Source organism: Scardinius erythrophthalmus, assembly GCF_964197995.2.
Source record: "Scardinius erythrophthalmus genome assembly, chromosome: 24".
Classification (NCBI taxonomy): Eukaryota; Metazoa; Chordata; class Actinopteri; order Cypriniformes; family Leuciscidae; genus Scardinius; species Scardinius erythrophthalmus.
Window position 1 is genome coordinate 22,486,101 of NC_138244.1, and position 20,865 is coordinate 22,506,965.

General features: G+C 36.2%; 1 protein-coding gene across 1 annotated transcript in view; it reads left to right on the forward strand.

Annotated features, from left to right (window-relative positions):
* Positions 1-20,865, forward strand: part of b4galnt4a (beta-1,4-N-acetyl-galactosaminyl transferase 4a) — a gene marked incomplete at its 5' end in the record, with an annotated part of 208,665 nt that overhangs the window by 121,462 nt on the left and 66,338 nt on the right. Inside the window, 4 exons of the mRNA XM_081355789.1 lie at positions 97-192; positions 4,638-4,728; positions 4,911-5,011; positions 15,057-15,124. Coding sequence (XP_081211915.1) covers positions 97-192; positions 4,638-4,728; positions 4,911-5,011; positions 15,057-15,124 — 356 coding nt within the window. The remainder of the gene's footprint in view (positions 1-96; positions 193-4,637; positions 4,729-4,910; positions 5,012-15,056; positions 15,125-20,865) is intronic.

Consider the following 20,865-nt stretch of genomic DNA (forward strand, 5'->3'; position numbering starts at 1 on the left):
TTGAGGTTACAGTGATTGTATTGAGGTTTTTGGTTCACTTCACCAGTGTCTCAGAAAGTAATCTTAATTCATGCCTTCCATGTGTCTTCTTGACAGTTTAAAGGTCAAGCGAACCTCCACGTGTTTGAAGACTGGTGTGGCTCCTCAGTCGCTCAGCTCAGGAAGAACCTGCATTTCCCTCTCTACCCCCATGTGAGTATGAATATAGAAGTCTGAGACTATTCTATGCTTTTTATGACATTATATTATCAGCATAACAATTTGAGCGAATACATTTTTTTTTTTTTTTTTTTTTTCCTCTTTTGCTGTAATGAGCTAGCTAAAATGAACGAAACCCAACGATTATGTTCTCCAGCATCATTTGTTTGATGCTGGGGTTTCTTGTGCTTCAATAAAAGAAATAACATCTGACAAAGAAGTAACATGATCAATGTCACAAATTAGTGACTAAATATAATGCAGAATCTTCCTTTTTTTTTTGGTTCATTGTACATTCTAAAACTTCCAGGTTTACATGAAGGTCTCAGACTTTGAACACGTGGCTAGGTCTTTGTTATTTTCTCAAGAATATGCTCATGTATATGTCTTTCATACTTCAAAACTCCCATAGACCAGATCACATATTCATGTATTCTTGGCTGAAGGGTAGATGAAATTGGTTTGTCTATTGTCCTGGAGCGGCTATAACTCAAACTCCCATCTCAAGAGACATGTGTGGTCATATACACATCATGAGTTTATAGCGGGAAAACAGTGGGAACATATTTTAAAGTCCCCCTGTAGTCAATCATTTTATCCCTTAAAACTCATCTTTGATCACCAAAATTACATATTTAAAATTTTTTTTTTACTTAAAATAGCTTGAATGTAACTCTACACCCTTGCCTCATTTAGTATACGCGGTTATATTAATATGCAAATGAGCCCCGCCTCCACTCACTCACTCCAGCTCAGAGATCCACTCGTTGGCGATCACACGTTGACCTGATTGGTTACAAGGTAGTTTGTGATGTCAGAAACACCAGCGATTTCAAACCGTGATTTTGAGACTGTCTTTGGCTCACTGCAGTTTTAAAAAATAATCTGAAAATACTCAGCAATGGTGTTGACTTATGAATTTGCACATGGTTTGTCTTAAAGCATATTAAAAACACCACATAGACATATAAACAACATTAAAAGCTTGATTTTTACCACAGGGGAACTTTAAGACAAATGCAGCAGTTGCTGTGCTTATCTATTCTGGAAATTGTGCATAATGATGGTTTCTGAGAATTACTGATGTACAGTATAGCTGCGATGAGATATTTAAAAAATGAATCTTCAGTTCCAATGTTGAAACAGTTTGTACTCTTTTGATTGGCCCCGTGGCCAGTTTTTAGCTTTAAAGAGGACAATTTGTTTTTAGATGACTTAGTTAATTATTCATTTCAACACGTTAATTATTGAGTATCTGTTTAGCTTGTATGATTTATGAGATAGAGCATACTGTTATGATTGAGTATGTAGAGCAAAATGGAAACGCAAAATGCAAAATGTAGATTAATGCTACAAATATTCCTAAAACAAGGATATGATGCACCTCTACAGTCATTGGTATGATAAACTTCAGGGGGGATATTTAAAAGCCTGTTGTTTTGGTATAAACGGCGGCTGTCGTGATGATATGAGGAAACATAATTGAGTTTTCGAGTAATGTGACAGTGTTGTGTTTGGTCAGATAGGCTTTTTAAAACACCAGCCCACGTCTCGCTCTACAGCGGCCATGGATTTGCATGGGGAGCCTAGTGAAGCGTAACTGAAACGGTGGAAAGTAAATATTTGCAGAAAGCTGGATAAACATGCAGCTATGTGATCGTTTGGAGGAATTTGCTCTTTAGAAGAACTTGTCAGTATGTTTCGCTCGGTTGGAAAATCCATTTCTCTTTTGTGGAAGAGAACTTCAGTGTTATTAGATTTTTAGAGTTCTGCAGACAAATGCAATCTAAAATGTATTTTAGTGGACATAAATGTGTTTAGAATGTACATCTATCTTGATGACTAATCTTGCACTCCAGGGTGTGTCCACATTTCTGTCCAATCAAATGCTCTCTAAACACAAATGCCCCTCCCCCAATAGCAACTGCTTTAATTGCAAATCAGTTTACATGGCTTAGCTGAGATGTGATTAAAATCTATTGGCTGTTTTATGAGCCCTTCGATATGTCCCACTCCTTAGGAAATGTTCACCCTGTTTCATAGGAAATAAATGGATGCAAGTAATGAAACTGTGCTTGTTGGTCTGTTTCATTTGACCTTTAAAGGGATAGTTCACCCAAAAATTTCAATTCTGTCATCATTTACTCACCCTCAAATTGTTCTAAACCTGCAAGAAGTTCTTTCTTCTGTTGTTCATAAAGGATGATATTTTGAAGAATGTTGGTAACCAGACAGTTGCTGATTCCCGTTCATTTCTATAGTATAGAAAAAAAGAAAAAAGAAACCAGAAACTGTTTGGTTACTGACATTCTTCAAAATATCTTATTTTTTGTGTTCAGCAGAAAAGAGAAATTCATACAGGTTAAGTAAATAAATGTGAGTAAATTATGAGAGAATTTAAATTTTTGGTGTAAATGTAAAAGCTTCAAGTGTAAATGTATTTATTTAGTACAAGTAAAATATACAAGTTAATTGTTGGTTTAGAAGTTATGAGATTATAAATGATAGTTTTGACCATTAATTATGGATGTATTATTATTATTATTATGATGATGATGATGATGATGATGATGATTTGATTACTTTTATTTTGGTATCACCTAGCCATATTACAATTCTGCCATCATTTATTTAAATGTATGAATCATCAGTCAGTCAATCAGTTCATTCATCCATTCATTTATTGAATCAATCAGTCAGTTCATTCATTCATTCATTCGTTGAATCAATCAGTCAGTTCATTCATTCATTCATTCATTCGTTGAATCAATCAGTCAGTTCATTCATTCATTCATTCATTGAATCAATCAATCAATAAATCAATAAATCAGTTCATTCATTCATTCATTCATTTAATCAATCAGTTCATTCATTCATTCAGTCAGTCATTGAGTCATTCAGTCATTCAGTGAATCAATCAGTTCATTCATTTATTCAGTCATTCACTGAATCAATCAGTTCATTCATTTATTCAGTCATTCATTGAATCAATCAGTCAGTTCATTCATTCATTCGTTCATTGAATCAATCAATCAATCAATAAATCAGTTCATTCATTAATTCATTCATTCATTCATTGAAACAATCAATCAGTTTATTCATTCATTCATTCATTCATTGAATCAATCAATCAGTTCATTCATTCAGTCATTCATTCATTCATTCAGTCAGTCATTAATTTAATCAATCAATCAATCAATCAGTTCATTCATTCATTCATTGAATCAATCAATCAATCAGTGTATTTATTCATTTGTTTGATTTTCTTTCATTTTGGTATCACATGGCCATATGCCAATTCTGTCACCATTTACTTACTATTTATTGATTTATTTTTTAATTTATTTATTTGATTTTAATAATAATATTTTATTTCCAATTCTATTACTCTGAATTATTCCTTTAACTGATCAAGAACCACCTTCTTGTTGATTATTATCTGGATTTGGAAGGTGTGTCTGAAAACCTGAACCCTTCTCTCAACATGTGGGTGGCTTCATTTAATTGACTGACAGGTTGATAAAACCCCTACAGGTTGTAACGGGTGGAATTATACAGTACGCTTCTGAACTGTTATTGTGAATTCAGTTTAGTTCAGACCCCCTACACAGTCCTCCCACTTCCTCAACTTTTTACCTTGTGATTTATTTATTTTCTGTTCTTTTTTTGGCCGGCCTGTTTTTATAGATCACAGACAAAAAAGTCTGACAGAACCCACCCAAAAGTAAAAGCACACACAGACACGTACTGTTCTCCATCTTTCTGTCTTTGTGGTTTTGTAAACAGATGACAGATAGCGGAGATTCCAGTCTCACACACACTGTGATGTGTGTGTCTGTTTAGTGTTTATGGCAGGGTGAGACTGAACAGACACAGCAGGAGCGGCTTCAAAACTCACACAGGCATTTTATTTTGAAATACAATAGAACATTAATTAACACCATTATCTCTCAGTGATTGATTTTTGACAACTATAGGAATTATTATTATTATTATTTTATTTATTTTCAAAAAATTTTATGGTGATGGCATTAAAATTTACATGGAACCTTTTAGTCATGTCTTAATTATTCATATTTGTTTTTTTCAAATATTTTATTGTATAAATGTCATTATTTTGTTCTTATCCCAGACACAGGGTTAAAATGTGAAAATATATGAAAATCCATCTTAAACTGCCAAGTCAAGTCACCTTTATTTATATAACACTTTATAGTGATGACAGTAAAAGTATTTAATGATGCAAACAGAGTTTATTTTGGCTGTAAAGCAGCTCTAAAAAGAAAACTGTCACTGTTCAAGTATTGATTCAGTTCCATTGTAACGATCATCAGATCATTATTTATTTTCACATGCAGGGATGAGACATGCCGGTCTTTCTACCCACCACAATGTTATTTTACATACTAATTTCATATTCAAACATTTCATCTCCCCAGACGAGAACTACGGTAAAGAAGTTGGCTGTGGCTCCAAAATGGAAGAACTACGGCCTGAGAATATTTGGATACATTCTACCGTACAAGGATGGTAAATGCTCTTTTGTATTAAAAGTAAAAATTGCTTTTAGATATTTTTTCATGGAGATACGGAATGACATTCTCTCACAATCACATTCACAGAGTTATTAAAGAAGTGTATACTACATACAGTATATAAGAAGCAGCGTTGTTACCTGTCGCTCACACTGTCCGTCGCTCTCACTTGTCCAGGTGATTTTCAGTTTGCAGTTTCTTCTGATGATAACTCAGAGTTCTGGTTGAGTTCAGATGAAAGTCCTCTCAATGCACGTCTGCTGGCCTACGTGGGAAAGGTAAGGGATTTAAGATTGGATATATATATATCCAGTGCTATGCATAAGTTTAGACACCCATGTTAAAGTTGACTAAAAAGAGGAATAAAAAAATCATCTTTTGGAAATTGAACTTAATGCCTTAATTAAAAAAAATTGGAAAAATCCAACCTTTAAGGACACCAATTTTCTTTGTGAATGAATAATGTATCGTAAATAAATAAATGTTCTTCCTTAAAATACAGGGTGCACAAGTTTGGACACCCCTATGTTAGATTCCCATAGAGGCAGGCAGATTTTTATTTTTAAAGGCCAGTTACTTCATGGATCCAGGATACTATGCACCTAGAGATTGGCATGAAGTACTTTCCATAAGATCATCTCTCAATGCAAATTAAACCAGCTATTAGGCTAACTGAAATAAAACCATGCCAATCTCTAGGTATGGTGAAGGCTATGTGATGATGTGCGGCTATTTTAATTCCAAAGGCCAAGGGAACTTTATCAGGATGCATAGTATCCTGGATCCATGAAGTAACTGTTCTTTAAAAATAAAAATCTGCCTGCCTCTATGGGAATTTAACATAGGGGTGTCCAAACTTATGCACCCTGTATTTTAAGGAAGAACATTTATTTATTTACGATACATTATTCATTCACAAAGAAAATTGGTGTCCTTAAAGGTTGGATTTTTTAATTAAGGCATTAAGTTCAATTTCCAAAAGATGATTTTTTATTCCTCTTTTTAGTCAACTTTAGCATGGGTGTCTAAACTTATGCATAGCACTGTATATATATATATATATATACTTTTATACCTTCTTGTATAATTTTGCTATACAAATTGTTCAAGTAATTATATGTATGTATGTATGTATGTATGTATGTATGTATGTATGTATGTATGTATGTATGTATATATATATATATATTAGGGGTTGCACGACTACTGATTTCAGCTAGTCGATTTCTTATCAAAACAATACTCGAGTTACTCGACTACTCGTGTTTCATGCTACTGTAAATGAAAAGACATGAAATAGCTAGATCTTATCAATAAACATTATTAATTCATAGCCTAATGCAACAATTACATAAGTAAACTCTCAAAACATTATAATTATGACATTTCATTTTAAAATTTTCATGTAACAGTCTAAAGCCAAATAAATAGCCGTTCTTGCCTTTCATTTCAGACGGGGCCGTTCACATATCGCGTCTTTTCCGCGCTCAAGGTCGACATTTCAAATGTAGGCGCGCAGCGAGCGCGCTCATAATGGAAGCAACGTGGTGCGCTAGTTTTTCCAGGCGGGTTTTTCCTTCTCATCTCCAGAAATATATCTAGTAGTAAAGCTAATGCAAGGGCTAGAAATCAATTAATCCTTTGCTGATACTTCTTCGTCGTCATCATGGAGAGCGCAGTTCATGGTTGATTGCATAGCAACGTCAGACGCAATGGGAGCGCAAGCGCTTGTAGGAGACAGCGGCAGGGCCGCGCTTTCCGCACGTTTTTAGACGCAATATGTGAACGGCCTCTTGCAGAGTTGGCCAATTACTATATTTTTGTCATGCTTGATGAAATACTTCCACACATCTGACGTGTGGTGTCTGTTGGTGATGTTCGCCATTTTTAATTCATTTATGGTTAATGGACGCTCGAGTAGTCGATTGTTTCCGACAGCGTCGACTAGTGGTTGAAGTAGTCGATCTATCGACTACTCGACTAGTCTATGCAAGCCCTAATATATATATATATATATATATACATTATATAATTTCATATTCAAATATATATATATATATATATATATATATATATATATATATATATATATACACACACACACACATGCATACATACATACTGGATATACATATTGGATTTATATATACTTTTACACATCCTTGTATAATTTTGCTATACAAATTGTTCAAGTAATTATATGTATATATAAATATTTAATATAACTATATTATATATTTACATTTATATTTAATTACTTGAATAATTTGTATAGCAATTAGATTATAATAATTTTATAATTATAATAAAATTATAATAAATTATTATTATTATTATATTTAATTATGTATGTATTTTACTTATATAAGTAAATGTATATTGTGTATTAGGGATGTGCCCAAAGCTGAATACCTTATTCGAGAAGGAAATAAAAAAAAAAATATTTCAATGTTTTTCCAATGACTTGCAATTATATATTTCGGTAATTATATTGTATATAATTTGCAGGCATAATGGAGCCGCTATCAATATCTGTGGTATTGAAATCGCTTTGAAAAATTACTACTGCAGCAATCCTAACCTTGTCCCTTTAGGGGAGGCGTTATTCATTTTCTGTGCATTTCCAAAATAAGATATTCGGCTCAAGGCACATCCCTATTGTGTATGTCGTACTTTCCCAAGAATCCGTATTCAATTTTATAGGCTTTAAAGTGTAAATATAAATCAACACTCCTTTCATTGTCCATTGATCGGCAGTCATTGTGTCATTGTGAGCAGCGGTGACTATTTCCTCAGACAGAAGGCCTTGCTGTTACTGCATGGTGGATTTCATTTAGATTTAGATTTATTCCCCAGTGCTCTTGGTGCTTAGAAGTGTAGATTTGTACGATGTGAGGGTGCGTTGTCTTTGTAAAACACAATTAGTGCCTTAGCCAGAAGCCTGTGAGAGTTTACAGTGTGTGGTTTACTGGTGTATCGATTACGTCTGGCTCAGATGGGAATTGGCGCTCACACATGCCAGCCGAGGACTTGATACCCTGTCACAGAGATGCATGATCGATTGAAAGGCGTCTCTTTGTCCAAGAAAAGAATCACAGCCTGTCCGGAATTCCGAATGACTCCTTACGGAAGCGACAGACCTTTTCCAGTCACACCTGTAGATGGGGAAATCCATCCAAACTGGAGAAACAGAGAAGCACATTGTTTCTGTGGACTTAAAGCGAACTCTCGCCAAAATGCAACCTAGGGTCTTTTTGTTAATCTATCCGAGGCGAACTTTCGTTTAAAAGCAAAATTAGAATACAAACGCCACTTTTAGGTTTGACCGTATTTTCGTTTTCGGTCAAATTGCCTTTTGAATGGGAGTGCTAGGGGCACGACTATGATAGCGTAAAAAAAAATCACTATTTTTAAAACACTAAGGAGGCTCGACACAACATGAAACTTTGCTGGAAGTATCACCAGGGGCTCTACACATGAACTCCAGCATTGAGAACATTGTTTGTCAGATTTTCAACAACTCACTGTAGCTGTTGTTGTTTCCGTCCGCCGGCATTTTGACAGTCAAAAATAGTCGATCTCCGAATGCGAATGAACTGACTCTGAATTTTAGTATTGTTTCTTATATGAGGATCCTTTTTCAAATACAAGGTCAATATTGATTTTCACTAACGACAAAACAACAAATTTTCCGTGAATTTATATGGAACTAAGCTTTAGGAGCTTTCCATCTTTACTTTCCTCCTTGCATTTGGAGATCGACTATTTTTGACTGACAAAATGCCGGCGGACACAGAGACAGTAAGTTGTTCAAAATCTTTCTTTTTAGTAAACTCTGTGTACACAAACAATGTTCTCAATGCTCGAGTTCATGTGTAGAGCCCCTGGTGATACTTCGAGCAAAGTTTCATGTTGTGTCGAGCCTTCTTAGTGTTTTAAAAATAGCGATTTTGATGCTATCATAGTCGTGCCCCTAGCACTCCCATTCAAAACGCAATTTGACCGAAAACGAAAATACGGTCAAACTTAAGTGACATTTCCATTCTAAATATGCTTTTAAACGAAAGTTTGCCTCCGGTAGATTAACAAAAAGACCCTAGGTTGCATTTTGGCGAGAGTTACACTTTAAATATAGAAACTCAAATGTTTCAGCTCTAAGAGATTCGTCTGAATAAGGCAGAAAGTTATAATTTTGAGTAAAGATTTTGAGGCGACTACTTGACAAATAGATTAAGAAGTGGGAACAAAAGAGCTGAGAGTGAAGAAAGACACAAGAAGAAAGTGCAATATCTGGCGTCAGTATAATAGCAGTGTGACTCCATTGCTCCCGTATTTTCTCTGTTTGCCCCCATTCCATCTATTCAATACTCCAGGGTCGCAGATAGACAAAATGAGTTTCTTCAATGTAATTCTGTGTTTGGGGAAAGTTCACATGGCTCAAAAATAGATGGAATAGTATAAAGGAGAGAAATACCAGCAGAAATGCCATAGACATCTCTGAAAGATGAAAAATAGCATTGTCAGGTTATCCACTGCACTTCCATTGACTAGACAAATTGTGTTACAGAGAGATCTTCAAGGAATAGTTCACTCAAAAAATGAAATTCTGTCATCTTTTACTCACCTTCACATTGTTCTGAATCGGTGTGACTTATTTTTCTTATTCCATGCCCAAAATGCTAAATATCTTACAAGGGCCAAAGAGCTGTCAACCTCCAGAAATGACAAATACTAAATCTTTTGAAGCTAAACAATAGCTTTGTGTGTGAAAGAGATTGATATTTAAGTAATTCACTGAAAATCTTCCCCTCGCTAAATCCTACACACACGTGCCGTGAAACGTGCCGCTATGATGATACGCGACAGTTGATTCTATTTTTTGGAACGGTTTCGGTTCCTGCGACAGCTTGATTTGTAATTAATTTGTAATTCGAGTATCATTTTGTGTGACTTTAATAGCTATAATTTAACTTATAATTTAACGAAACAAGAACGAAACTGTGAACTCTATGTAAACAAACAAGTGTATTTCCTGACAAAGATTGTATTAGTCACTGAGGGGCCGTTTACATGACACACAAAACTTTTTGTGTGTTTTGACCGTTTATTTACACGACAAAGGAGTTTGAGGCCTGAAAACACAAACTTTTGAAAACGGGTTTCAAAGTGCAAGTTTTTCAAAACAATACAATTATCATCTCCATGTTTACAACAAAAACGTTAATTTGTGAAAACGGTGGCGTAATGCGAATGCGCATTACGTGTTCAGTCTATAGGCTCGTAGTGTTTCTTTATAAAGTGACATCGCCACCTACTGGCCTGGCATGCATAATACAGCGTTTTTAGTCGTTTTCGCGGATCTGTTTGGACGGGGATTATTTTGACAAGGTTGTCGTCTGTATGCGATAAAAGGAAATACATTTCCATTTTTAGTTTGTCGTTTCGTGGAAACATACCCTGAGTATGCATTTTGAGTAGTGATGAAATGGTTTAAGTTTAAGTTAGTAATTTGTTTATGTACTTATCGATTTCGTTGTGAGTGCGAGACAGCAGTGCGCTTGCAGACAGAGCTCCGCCCACACGCTCCTCTGATTGGCTGTGAATTGTCACTGCTTTAGTTGCATCTGTTGTGGGCAGACAAATTGCTTGTCGCTAGAATGTTATCGCATTGCGTCTAGTTAGGGCATGCTGCAAAAATCAAACAATCGAATATAATGCATCACAGCAAGTCAGCGACGACAGCATTGGTTCTTCTTGTGATCGACTGTCGCTACCATATTATGTGCCATATTTGAAAAAGCAAAAACAAGCGAAAAATATGTACAAGGAGCAGATTGCGGTTGCTTATGTAGAAGCTAATGTAATCAACAAACATTTAACAGTATGTAGATCAAAACTGCCTAACATTACCCATTAAAATGATGAACCCATGAAGAGGTATAAGACTGAGAAGCTTTAGGGGTGTTGATGGACTCAATCTTCTCCATCAACGGTATGTAATGATCATTGTTCTGAATCCGATCTGGACGTAGCCTTTGACAGAAACACGATTTGATAAGTGTTGATAAAAAAGAATGAATGATGCTAAAAGTGAAAAAGTTTTTTTTTTTTTTTTTAAGCAGACTCTGTTCTTTCTTTTCATATATTGCATTTTCAGATATTCATACAACAAATACTTTGGGAGCCATGAAAGTTTTGTGACTATGATCAAAAGTGCTGGTACTGGCTGGCAACTTAAAAAAAAAAAAAAAAAAAAAAAAAAAAAAACTGACAGGGAAAGAGAGAACAAAAAAAACGTTTTTACACAGTGAAAGCCAGTGGGTTTCAAAAGAGTAAAACATGTATAAAAATATCTTCTTTTGTGTTCCGCAGAAGACAGTAAGTCATACATGTTTGGAACGACAGGAGGGTGACTAAATGATGACAGAATTTTTGTTTTTGGGTGAACTACCCATTTCACCGGTGGTCTATAAAATAAGCAAACAAAATCCCATTGGCTTTAAAAGAATGAATCCATCCATACTGTATGTGGAGACTATGAGTGGACTCATTGACTTAGGCCAGCAAGCAAACACCCAAAAAACACCAAGAACACTTAGCAATTATAAATTGCACAACAATGCCCTGTAGCAAAAGATGTAGCGTTAGCACCATTCACATTAATGCAAAAAAAAAATGTGTCATCTGTGTAAATTGAAAGATGAGCGTCATTTTCACTTTAAGTGTATAATTTTAAAGTAGTTTCCATAGTAATACTTTTTTATGCTAAAGTGTACTTCTTTTTTACAAAGCTGTGATTTTTATTAAACCTAAAAGAACTGTTGCTAGCAAGTGCGCTAGCAAAACATTCCACTCAATGTTTTCTCTTCTCCTCGCATTCGAAAGATTTTCATGTAGTCACCTTCAAGTGGAAATATACTGTAGCCTTCGCCTCTGAAGGCAGACGTACACACACACACACACACACATGCAAAATACACAACGCATCTTTGTCCTCTAATACCCGTGAGAGGCCAAGTTGTGTTTGGCAGCGGAGGCAATTAGCATTGGCTGAGTCACACGTGTGTGTTGATCCTGATGGCCACGCAAGGTGTGTGCGAAAGGAAACGCATTCCTTTCGGCAAAAAGAGGAGCAAGTGTGGGAGAATCTGCAGCGGGACTTTTTTTGGTTGCCGTGTGTGTGTGTGTGTGTGTGTGTGTGTGTGTGTGTGTGTGTGTGTGTGTGTGTGTGTGTGTGTGTGTGTGTGTGTGTGTGTGTGTGTGTGTGTGTGTGTGTGTGTGTGTGTGTGTGACGAATGAAAGGCGTCTTTGAGGGCAGCAGGGATCCTGGATGATCCGGGAGGCATTATGATTCATTACATCGACGTGCGATGTGAACAGAAGCATTGAGAGCGAGAGAGATGCCACACATGACAATTAAAGAGATGCATGCTGGGATAGAGAGATGGAAGATTTCATTCTGGATCACTGCTCTAAGAGCACTCATTAGTTACCGAGGGTTGGTGTGGAAATCGCTGCAGTTGCCCTGCGGGTCAAGAGAGGGACGTTTTGGATTATATAAAAAAATTACTATTGTGAGAAGGGTTATTATTCAGGTTTATTGGAGGAAAACACAAACTCCTCCTAGTGTTTTAAAGGGGTCATATTATGAGGATTCATAATGTCCTTGATATTTCAAGATGAAAGGCTTCATTATACGATAAAATCTGAAGAAAAAACTTCTTTCACATCCAAAATAGAGCATTTATTGAAAATACGATGCAAGTTTTGCCTTTGGTGTGAATAAAAAAAAATTAAAAATAAAAAAAACAGGACCCCTGCAGACCCTTGGTGTCTGGGTCAAATAACAGGTCTCTTAAAATAACAGATATTTTTACATTTTTATGACAAGGCAAGATTCTGCCAGGCTGTTAATTGTCATGCTGTACGAGTAAAATAATCACTAGTGTTCAAAGGTTTGGGGTTGCTAAGATGTTTTTGGAAAAATCTTTGTTTTTTCTTCAATATCACTGTATTTACTGTACTGGATTTAAGTGTTTTCCATTTGAATGTAATTTAAAAAGTAATTTCTGTGATGCAAAGCTTGATTTTTTTCAGAAACATCAGTGTCAGTGTCACATGACCCTTCAGAAATCATTCTGATATGCTGATTTGCTGCTCAAGAAACATTGCTTATCAGTGGTAAAACTGAAAGTTCCAAAGAGCAACATTTATTATGAAACGGTGACATTGTAAGACTCTTTACGGCCACTTTTTAATTGAATGTGTCCTTGATGAATAAATAAATCCTTGATCTTTTCATTTCTTTACAAAAAAAAAAATCTTACCCCAGACTTTCGAATGGTAGTATATGTTTATTTATTGTGCACACTCTTATTTGTCATTGTCATTTGAATGACCGGCCACATTTACGGATGGATGGATGGATGGATGGATGGATGGATGGATGGATGGATGGATGGATGGATGGATGGATGGATGGATGGATGGATGGATGGATGGATGGATGGATGGATGGATGGATGGATGGATGGATGGATGGATGGATGGATGGATGGATGGATGGATGGATGGATGTTTTAAATTTTAATTTAATATTTAATTTAATATTTTAAAACATGTAATATGTGGATTTTGCATGGCAATGCATTATGGCAACGACGTCTGATGGCAGATACATAAAAATAAAGATGAATTCTTTTGAGCAATTCGTTACTGTTTTGTTGTAATTTTAATTCAGGGGTGCAAACAGCGCGCTTTTCGGCGCCTCCCGCTTTTTTCACGTCAGTTTGGGTGACTTGTGTGAATCGTGCAGATCCGAAGATTTTTTTTTTGGGGGGGGGGGGGGGGGGGGGTCTGATTATAATTTAACCAACAGTAATTCTGGATTGCGTCCACCAACAAGTAAATAGGAAATAAGCGAATCAGAACACTGCGCGCCAAACCAGCAGTATGTGCGCAAGCGTGAACCACTAGTGTTTCTGTCTCACTCTGGATCTGCCGCTGCATCACATTTCTCTCTGCGTGGCGTGGAGTGTCCGTTTTTATGTCGGCTCTCATGTTAACTGGTTAGAGCTTGTGTTAGAGCACAATGCCTGCGTGACACACACACTTCTCGAGCCGCGCCGAAACCGCGTGCTAGAAATAGAACCGCAACCGACGCCTATTTTTTTCACGCGACACGCAAGAGTGTTGGAAGTTTTCAGACAAAATAGAAGGCGCAAATACATATTAATAAATTACATTTTGATGCTTGAAAGTCTCTCGGTTTTAACAAATGCATATATAATTGTAATTTAAAAAATAGGCCTAATTATCGATTTTCAAATATTGCCCCTGTCAATAGGCATACAGAACGAAATATTCTGTTGCCTATTTTGCCGTCAATACTGCCGACGTTGTCTTTGCTGTATCAGGCTAACGTTATATATATTATGTTTAACATCCAAATGTAGATGGTCTGTCGGCGCACAGAGCCACGCAGTCGCAGACAGCACGTGAAGTTCGTGAACACCGAATTCCCTTTTCTTTCTTATCTATTTGTGTTTGAACAGACATGTGCACGAAAAAATAAGCCAGTGTCCGTCTCAACGAGTTTCCCCGTAAACGCAGTCAAAATAAAATGAATGCGTGTCATTACCGGTATTAGATACGTGCATTCGTCTTAAAGGGACAGCACCCAATATACCTGCAGCTGTTTGTGTCACCAAAGTTAATCAAACAACAAAAGAGAAAGAGAAAAATCACGTTTTGTCAAAAGATAAACTGTATTAATACCTAATACAGTTAATTTACCTGAAAAACATAAAGCACTGCTTTATTTCTCGTGTATTTGTGTTTTATTGTATTTATATTTGTATTTTGTTTATTAGTTTCTATGCAGATGCACTAGGCCTACCCTACACAATTACCCCAATCATCCTAGAATTATTAATTCTTTACAAAAAGAGCTATTCAAATCATCAGGTGAAATTGTTTTCAGGAAGTAGCAGTAAAGCAAGAAGAAGAAGTGCAAGATAGTTTTTCTATTTGACTCTATGTGCCTATAGGGGTGGGTTGGGGATGGTGGCAATGTAGTATCTGGATATATGCCGCGGGACGAGGGCTTCGATTACCTCTCTCTTTTTTGACCATACATGTGTTTGCACCCCTGTTAATTATAACTCAAATGCAATTTTTTTTTTTACCACAATATTATTGTGTATAATTGTTGAGAGGGGCACTTTTACCCACCCACTGTAATTGCCCGCTCGACATTAATTGCACTGTAATTACATTACAACATTAATAATCAAAAAATCTTGTGGGTTTGCTCTGTTTCAGCTGGGATCTGAGTGGACTGCACCAGGAGAGTTTACCAAGTTCAGGTCTCAGACATCCAAATCTGTGCAGTAAGTACATACTGTAAACATCTTAGTATGCTATTCTAAACACAGCATCTATGTCTTCCATGTCATTTTAGTGTCCATAGCATTGCATTGTTGGAATCTGCAAAGCAAACTTCTGTATATTGTGCAAATTTTGGTCATGGTACAGAATGCAGTATGCTGTGTATATTTCTGTTGCACGTTTTATTGTCCAATCGAGAGCCTCAATTCCTCCTTTGTAAACAAACCGCCCACCCTCACGGCTATTGATGCAGTTATTTTACCCCTGATGGTGTTGATTGGGTTGGTAATTGGAGGAAATTGCTGGCCTTTATCTGATCGTGCATTTAATGATCGGCTTTCTCTGCTCCTCTCAAAGCACTCACATCATTTACAGCCATACAACTTCTGTGATTTAAATATCATGTCGAAGAAAGAGCTGTTGCTTCTAAGATAGAAACACCTTTTCCGCTTCAAATCAGCAGTGAATGAGCGGTCGATTAGCATATCGTATTTCTAGTATTTCCATAAAAAGCCCTCTACAGACTGCAGACCATTTTAATTCGGCACTCTACACTAATGCCCCATTAATAATGGCTTCAAATGGATCTGCTGGAATTAGCAGTGGGTTTGTTTCCATATGGCTGTAAAGTGATCCATAGCCTGGCCTTTATCTTGAGTGTATTTAATAATGCATAAACTAATCCGACCTCATTTCATGAACCTGAGTGTATAGATAGTAACCACAGAGGCACCTTTTTAGATTTATTCTCTAGTAGATAATGCTCTGCCTGGATGATTTAAGCCTTTATATTTATGAATTCCATTTCAATTTGTAAAAGTACAGGATATTAGACATCTGGGGTGCCATATAGGCGTTTTAATACAAATAAAAAATACAAAAATAAAACTAATATCTACTAATCTTCAATAAATCCAATGTTTGACACTGATTCAATGTCTCTGTAACTGCTAATATGCATAATGTCTTATATTCTTGTATCTAAATTTTTATAAATGTACTCTGCCATTCAAAATTGTAAGGGTCGGTAAGATTTGTAATACCAGCAAGGACATGTTAAAGGGGACCTATTATGCAAAATTCAATTTTACATGGTGTTAGAACAAATGTGTATTGAGTGTGTGTACACAACCACCCTATAATGATAAAAATCCACCTACTAGTTGCATTAGTTGCACCAGGTGTGCTTGAGCTAGAACACATTAAATATCTGAACTGGCTCGGTTTGTTGAGTGTCACGTTTGACTGCATGTTAGAAATATGTTTTAGTCAAAAGAATGGTCCAAAAAGTTAAGAGAAGATATCATCGTCCTTCACAAACAAGGAACAGGATACAAAAAGATAGTGAAGGCACTAACTGTTCCTAGAGACACTGTTGGAAGCATAGTTTGCAAGTTCAAAGTTAAAGGAACAGCAGTTACGAGGACGAGGCAGAAAAAGGAAGATATCAACGGCTGCAACCAGATTTCTGAGAAGGCCGGTTCAGAAAAACCCTCGAGTGAAAGTCAAAAGACCTGCAGCAAGACTCGGTGGCAACAAGCACTGAGGTTTCAGTTTGCACTGTAAGGTGTGTACTATACGCATCCCAGAACTCCCAAGACTACACCACTACTGACCCAAAAGCACAAGAAAACTTGGCTCCAATTTGCTCAAAATCATATAAATAAGCCACAGAAGTTTAGGATTCTGTTCTGTGGAGCGATGAACCAAAACTTTTCAGCCCTATGGATCAGCGGGTCTGGATGAAGAAGAATGAAGCATATGCTGAAAAGAACACACTGTCTACAGTTCAGCATGTGGAGCTCGGTGATGCTCTTGAGCTGCTTTACATCCTCTGGCACTGGAAACCTGCAGCGTGTGGAGGGCAAGATGGATTCATTGAAATATCAGGAAATCCTAGACGAAAACATCATGCCGTCAGTGAGGAAGCTGAAGTTTGGGCATCATTGGACCTTCCAACAAGACAATTATCCCAAGCATACCTCAAATTCCACCAAGGCTTGGTTGCAGATTAAGTCCTGGAGGTCTCTACAGTGGCCATCACAGTCACCTCACTTGAACACCATAGAAAATCTCTGGTGGGATTTGAAGAAGGCGGTAGCAGCACACAAACCCAAGAATATTACTGAACTGGAGGCCATTGCTCATGAGGAATAAGTTAAGATTCCTCAGAAATGCTGCCAGAAGCTGGTGTCTGGTTATACATCTTGTTTGCAGCAGGTCAGAACAGCAAAGCAAAAGGATGTTCTACTAAGTATTAATGTTGCTTGCCATGAAGGGGTTGAATAATTTTGAGACAGCAGAAGTCATTAAAAGTTGCATTTTAAGTTGAATTTGGGGAAACCACTTGAAACATTTGTTGTGCTAAGCTATTTAAATTACTTTTGTTTGATTTGTTCATTGCAAACAACTGAAAGTCTGTCAATTATATATATATATATATATATATATATATATATATATATATATATATATATATATATATATATATATATATATATATATATTAGGGGTGGAACGATACATGTATTCGTATTGAACCGAAACGGTACGGGCGTCACGGTTCGGTGCATAAATTTACACGGAGAATACACGGTATAAAAATAAATAAAACTCGCGTACAAATTAATTAATGTAATGCGGAACTACTGACACATACGCGGGTTCTTTAGGGACATATATATACGGTGAGGAAAATAAGTATTGGAACACCCTGCTATTTTGCAAGTTCTCCCACTTGGAAATCATGGAGGGGTCTGAAATTGTCATCGTAGGTGCATGTCCACTGTGAGAGACATAATAAAAAAAAAAAAAAAATCCAGAAATCACAATATATGATTTTTTAACTATTTATTTGTATGATACCGCTGCAAATAAGGATTTGAACACCTGTCTATCAGCTAGAATTCTGACCCTCAAAGGCCTGTTAGTCTGCCTTTAAAATGTCCACCTCTATTCCATTTATTATCCTAAATTAGATGCACCAGTTTGAGGTCGTTAGCTGCATAAAGACACCTGTCCACCCCATACAATCAGTAAGAATCCAACTACTAACATGGCCAAGACCAAAGAGCTGTCCAAAGACACTAGAGACAAAATTGTACACCTCCACAAGGCTGGAAAGGGCTACGGGGAAATTGCTAAGCAGCTTGGTGAAAAAAGGTCCACTGTTGGAGCAATCATTAGAAAATGGAAGAAGCTAAACATGACTGTCAATCTCCCTCGGACTGGGGCTCCATGCAAGATCTCACCTCGTGGGGTCTCAATGATCCTAAGAAAGGTGGGAAATCAGCCCAGAACTACACGGGAGGAGCTGGTCAATGACCTGAAAAGAGCTGGGACCACCGTTTCCAAGGTTACTGTTGGTAATACACTAAGACGTCATGGTTTGAAATCATGCATGGCACGGAAGGTTCCCCTGCTTAAACCAGCACATGTCAAGGCCCGTCTTAAGTTTGCCAATGACCATTTGGATGATCATGGGAGAAAGTCATGTGGTCAGATGAGACCAAAATAGAACTTTTTGGTCATAATTCCACTAAACGTTTTTGGAGGAAGAAGAATGATGAGTACCATCCCTACTGTGAAGCATGGTGGTGGTAGCATCATACTTTGGGGGTGTTTTTCTGCACATGGGACAGGGCGACACTGTATTAAGGAGAGGATGACCGGGGCCATGTATTGCGAGATTTTGGGGAACAACCTCCTTCCCTCAGTTAGAGCATTGAAGATGGGTCGAGGCTGGGTCTTAATGACCCGAAGCACACAGCCAGGATAACCAAGGAGTGGCTCTGTAAGAAGCATATCAAGGTTCTGGCGTGGCCTAGCCAGTCTCCAGACCTAAACCCAATAGAGAATCTTTGGAGGGAGCTCAAACTCCGTGTTTCTCAGCGACAGCCCAGAAACCTGACTGATCTAGAGAAGATCTGTGTGGAGGAGTGGGCCAAAATCCCTCCTTCAGTGTGTGCAAACCTGGTGAAAAACTACAGGAAACGTTTGACCTCTGTAATTGCAAACAAAGGCTACTGTACCAAATATTAACATTGATTTTCTCAGGTGTCCAAATACTTATTTTTCAGCTGTGTCATACAAATAAATAGTTAAAAAATCATACATTGTGATTTCTGGATTTTTTTTTTAGATTATGTCTCTCACAGTGGACATGCACCTACGATGACAATTTCAGACCCCTCCATGATTTCTAAGTGGGAGAACTTGCAAAATAACAGGGTGTTCAAATACTTATTTTCCTCACTGTATATACATACAGTATATATATATATATATATACATACAGTATATATATATATATATATATACATACAGTATATATATATATATATATACATACAGTATATATATATATATATATACATACAGTATATATATATATATATATACATACAGTATATATATATATATATACATACAGTATGTATATATATATACATACAGTATGTATATATATATACATACAGTATGTATATATATATACATACAGTATGTATATATATATACATACAGTATGTATATATATATACATACAGTATATATATATATATATACATACAGTATATATATATATATACATACAGTATATATATATATATATATACATACAGTATATATATATATATATATATACATACAGTATATATATATATATACATACAGTATATATATATATATATACATACAGTATATATATATATATACATACAGTATATACATACATACAGTATATATATATACATACATACAGTATATATATATATACATACATACAGTATATATATATATATATACATACAGTATATATATATATATATATATATATATATATATATATATATATATATATATATATATATATATATATATATATTAGAGGTGGGCATAGATTAATTTTTTTAATCTAGATTAATCTAGATTAATTTTGAAATTAATCTAGATTAATCTAGACTAAAATGGCTCATTTGAATTCTGCCGAAAGCATTCAGAATATGTGTGCTACCCAAATAATGACTATAAAAGAAAGTCTTTGAGAACGGGTTTCTCAAGCCAGGTGGCGCATTAGACCAGGGGCTCATCTCCTGTTTCCAAAATGCATCACAAACTGCTTGAGAAAGCTGTTCTACTCATAGACTGTAAAAAGTTACTACTGTACTGTTACCGTCCGTAGGCAACATTAGGTAGGCCTATGTTATTATCAACTACTATAGGCTATCAATTAGGGATGGGCGATATGGCCTAAAATCCATATTGTGATATACATTGCAGCCTCTTGCGATAACGATATTATAGTTACACAGACCCTGCTAAACAACTGCTAAATGTTTTTTTTTTTTTTTTTGTTAAGGGTGCATGTAGTTTTGAGAACATATATTGTGCAAAACTGTAAGTATACAACATAATTTTGCAGATAAATAAAATTTAAGTACACTAGCTGCAGAGACTTAAGTAGGTCTAATGTTTATTATGGCTTGGAGCTTATGAAACCCCAAATTTAAAATTAGAATATTTTAACTGATGTCTTTTCAGTTAAAAAGAAACACAACAACGATTCTTTAAATCGGGCGCAGACAGAGATTATGTTCTACACCACTCAGATATATTGGGAATAATACGCGCGCGCTGGTATTTAGTGATATGTTTCGTTTTGAATTTGAGGTGGTAGAACGGATTAGTCGTGTGTTAACTTACCGAACTGTTACACCACACAGTCTACGTCGGACGGCTTAAA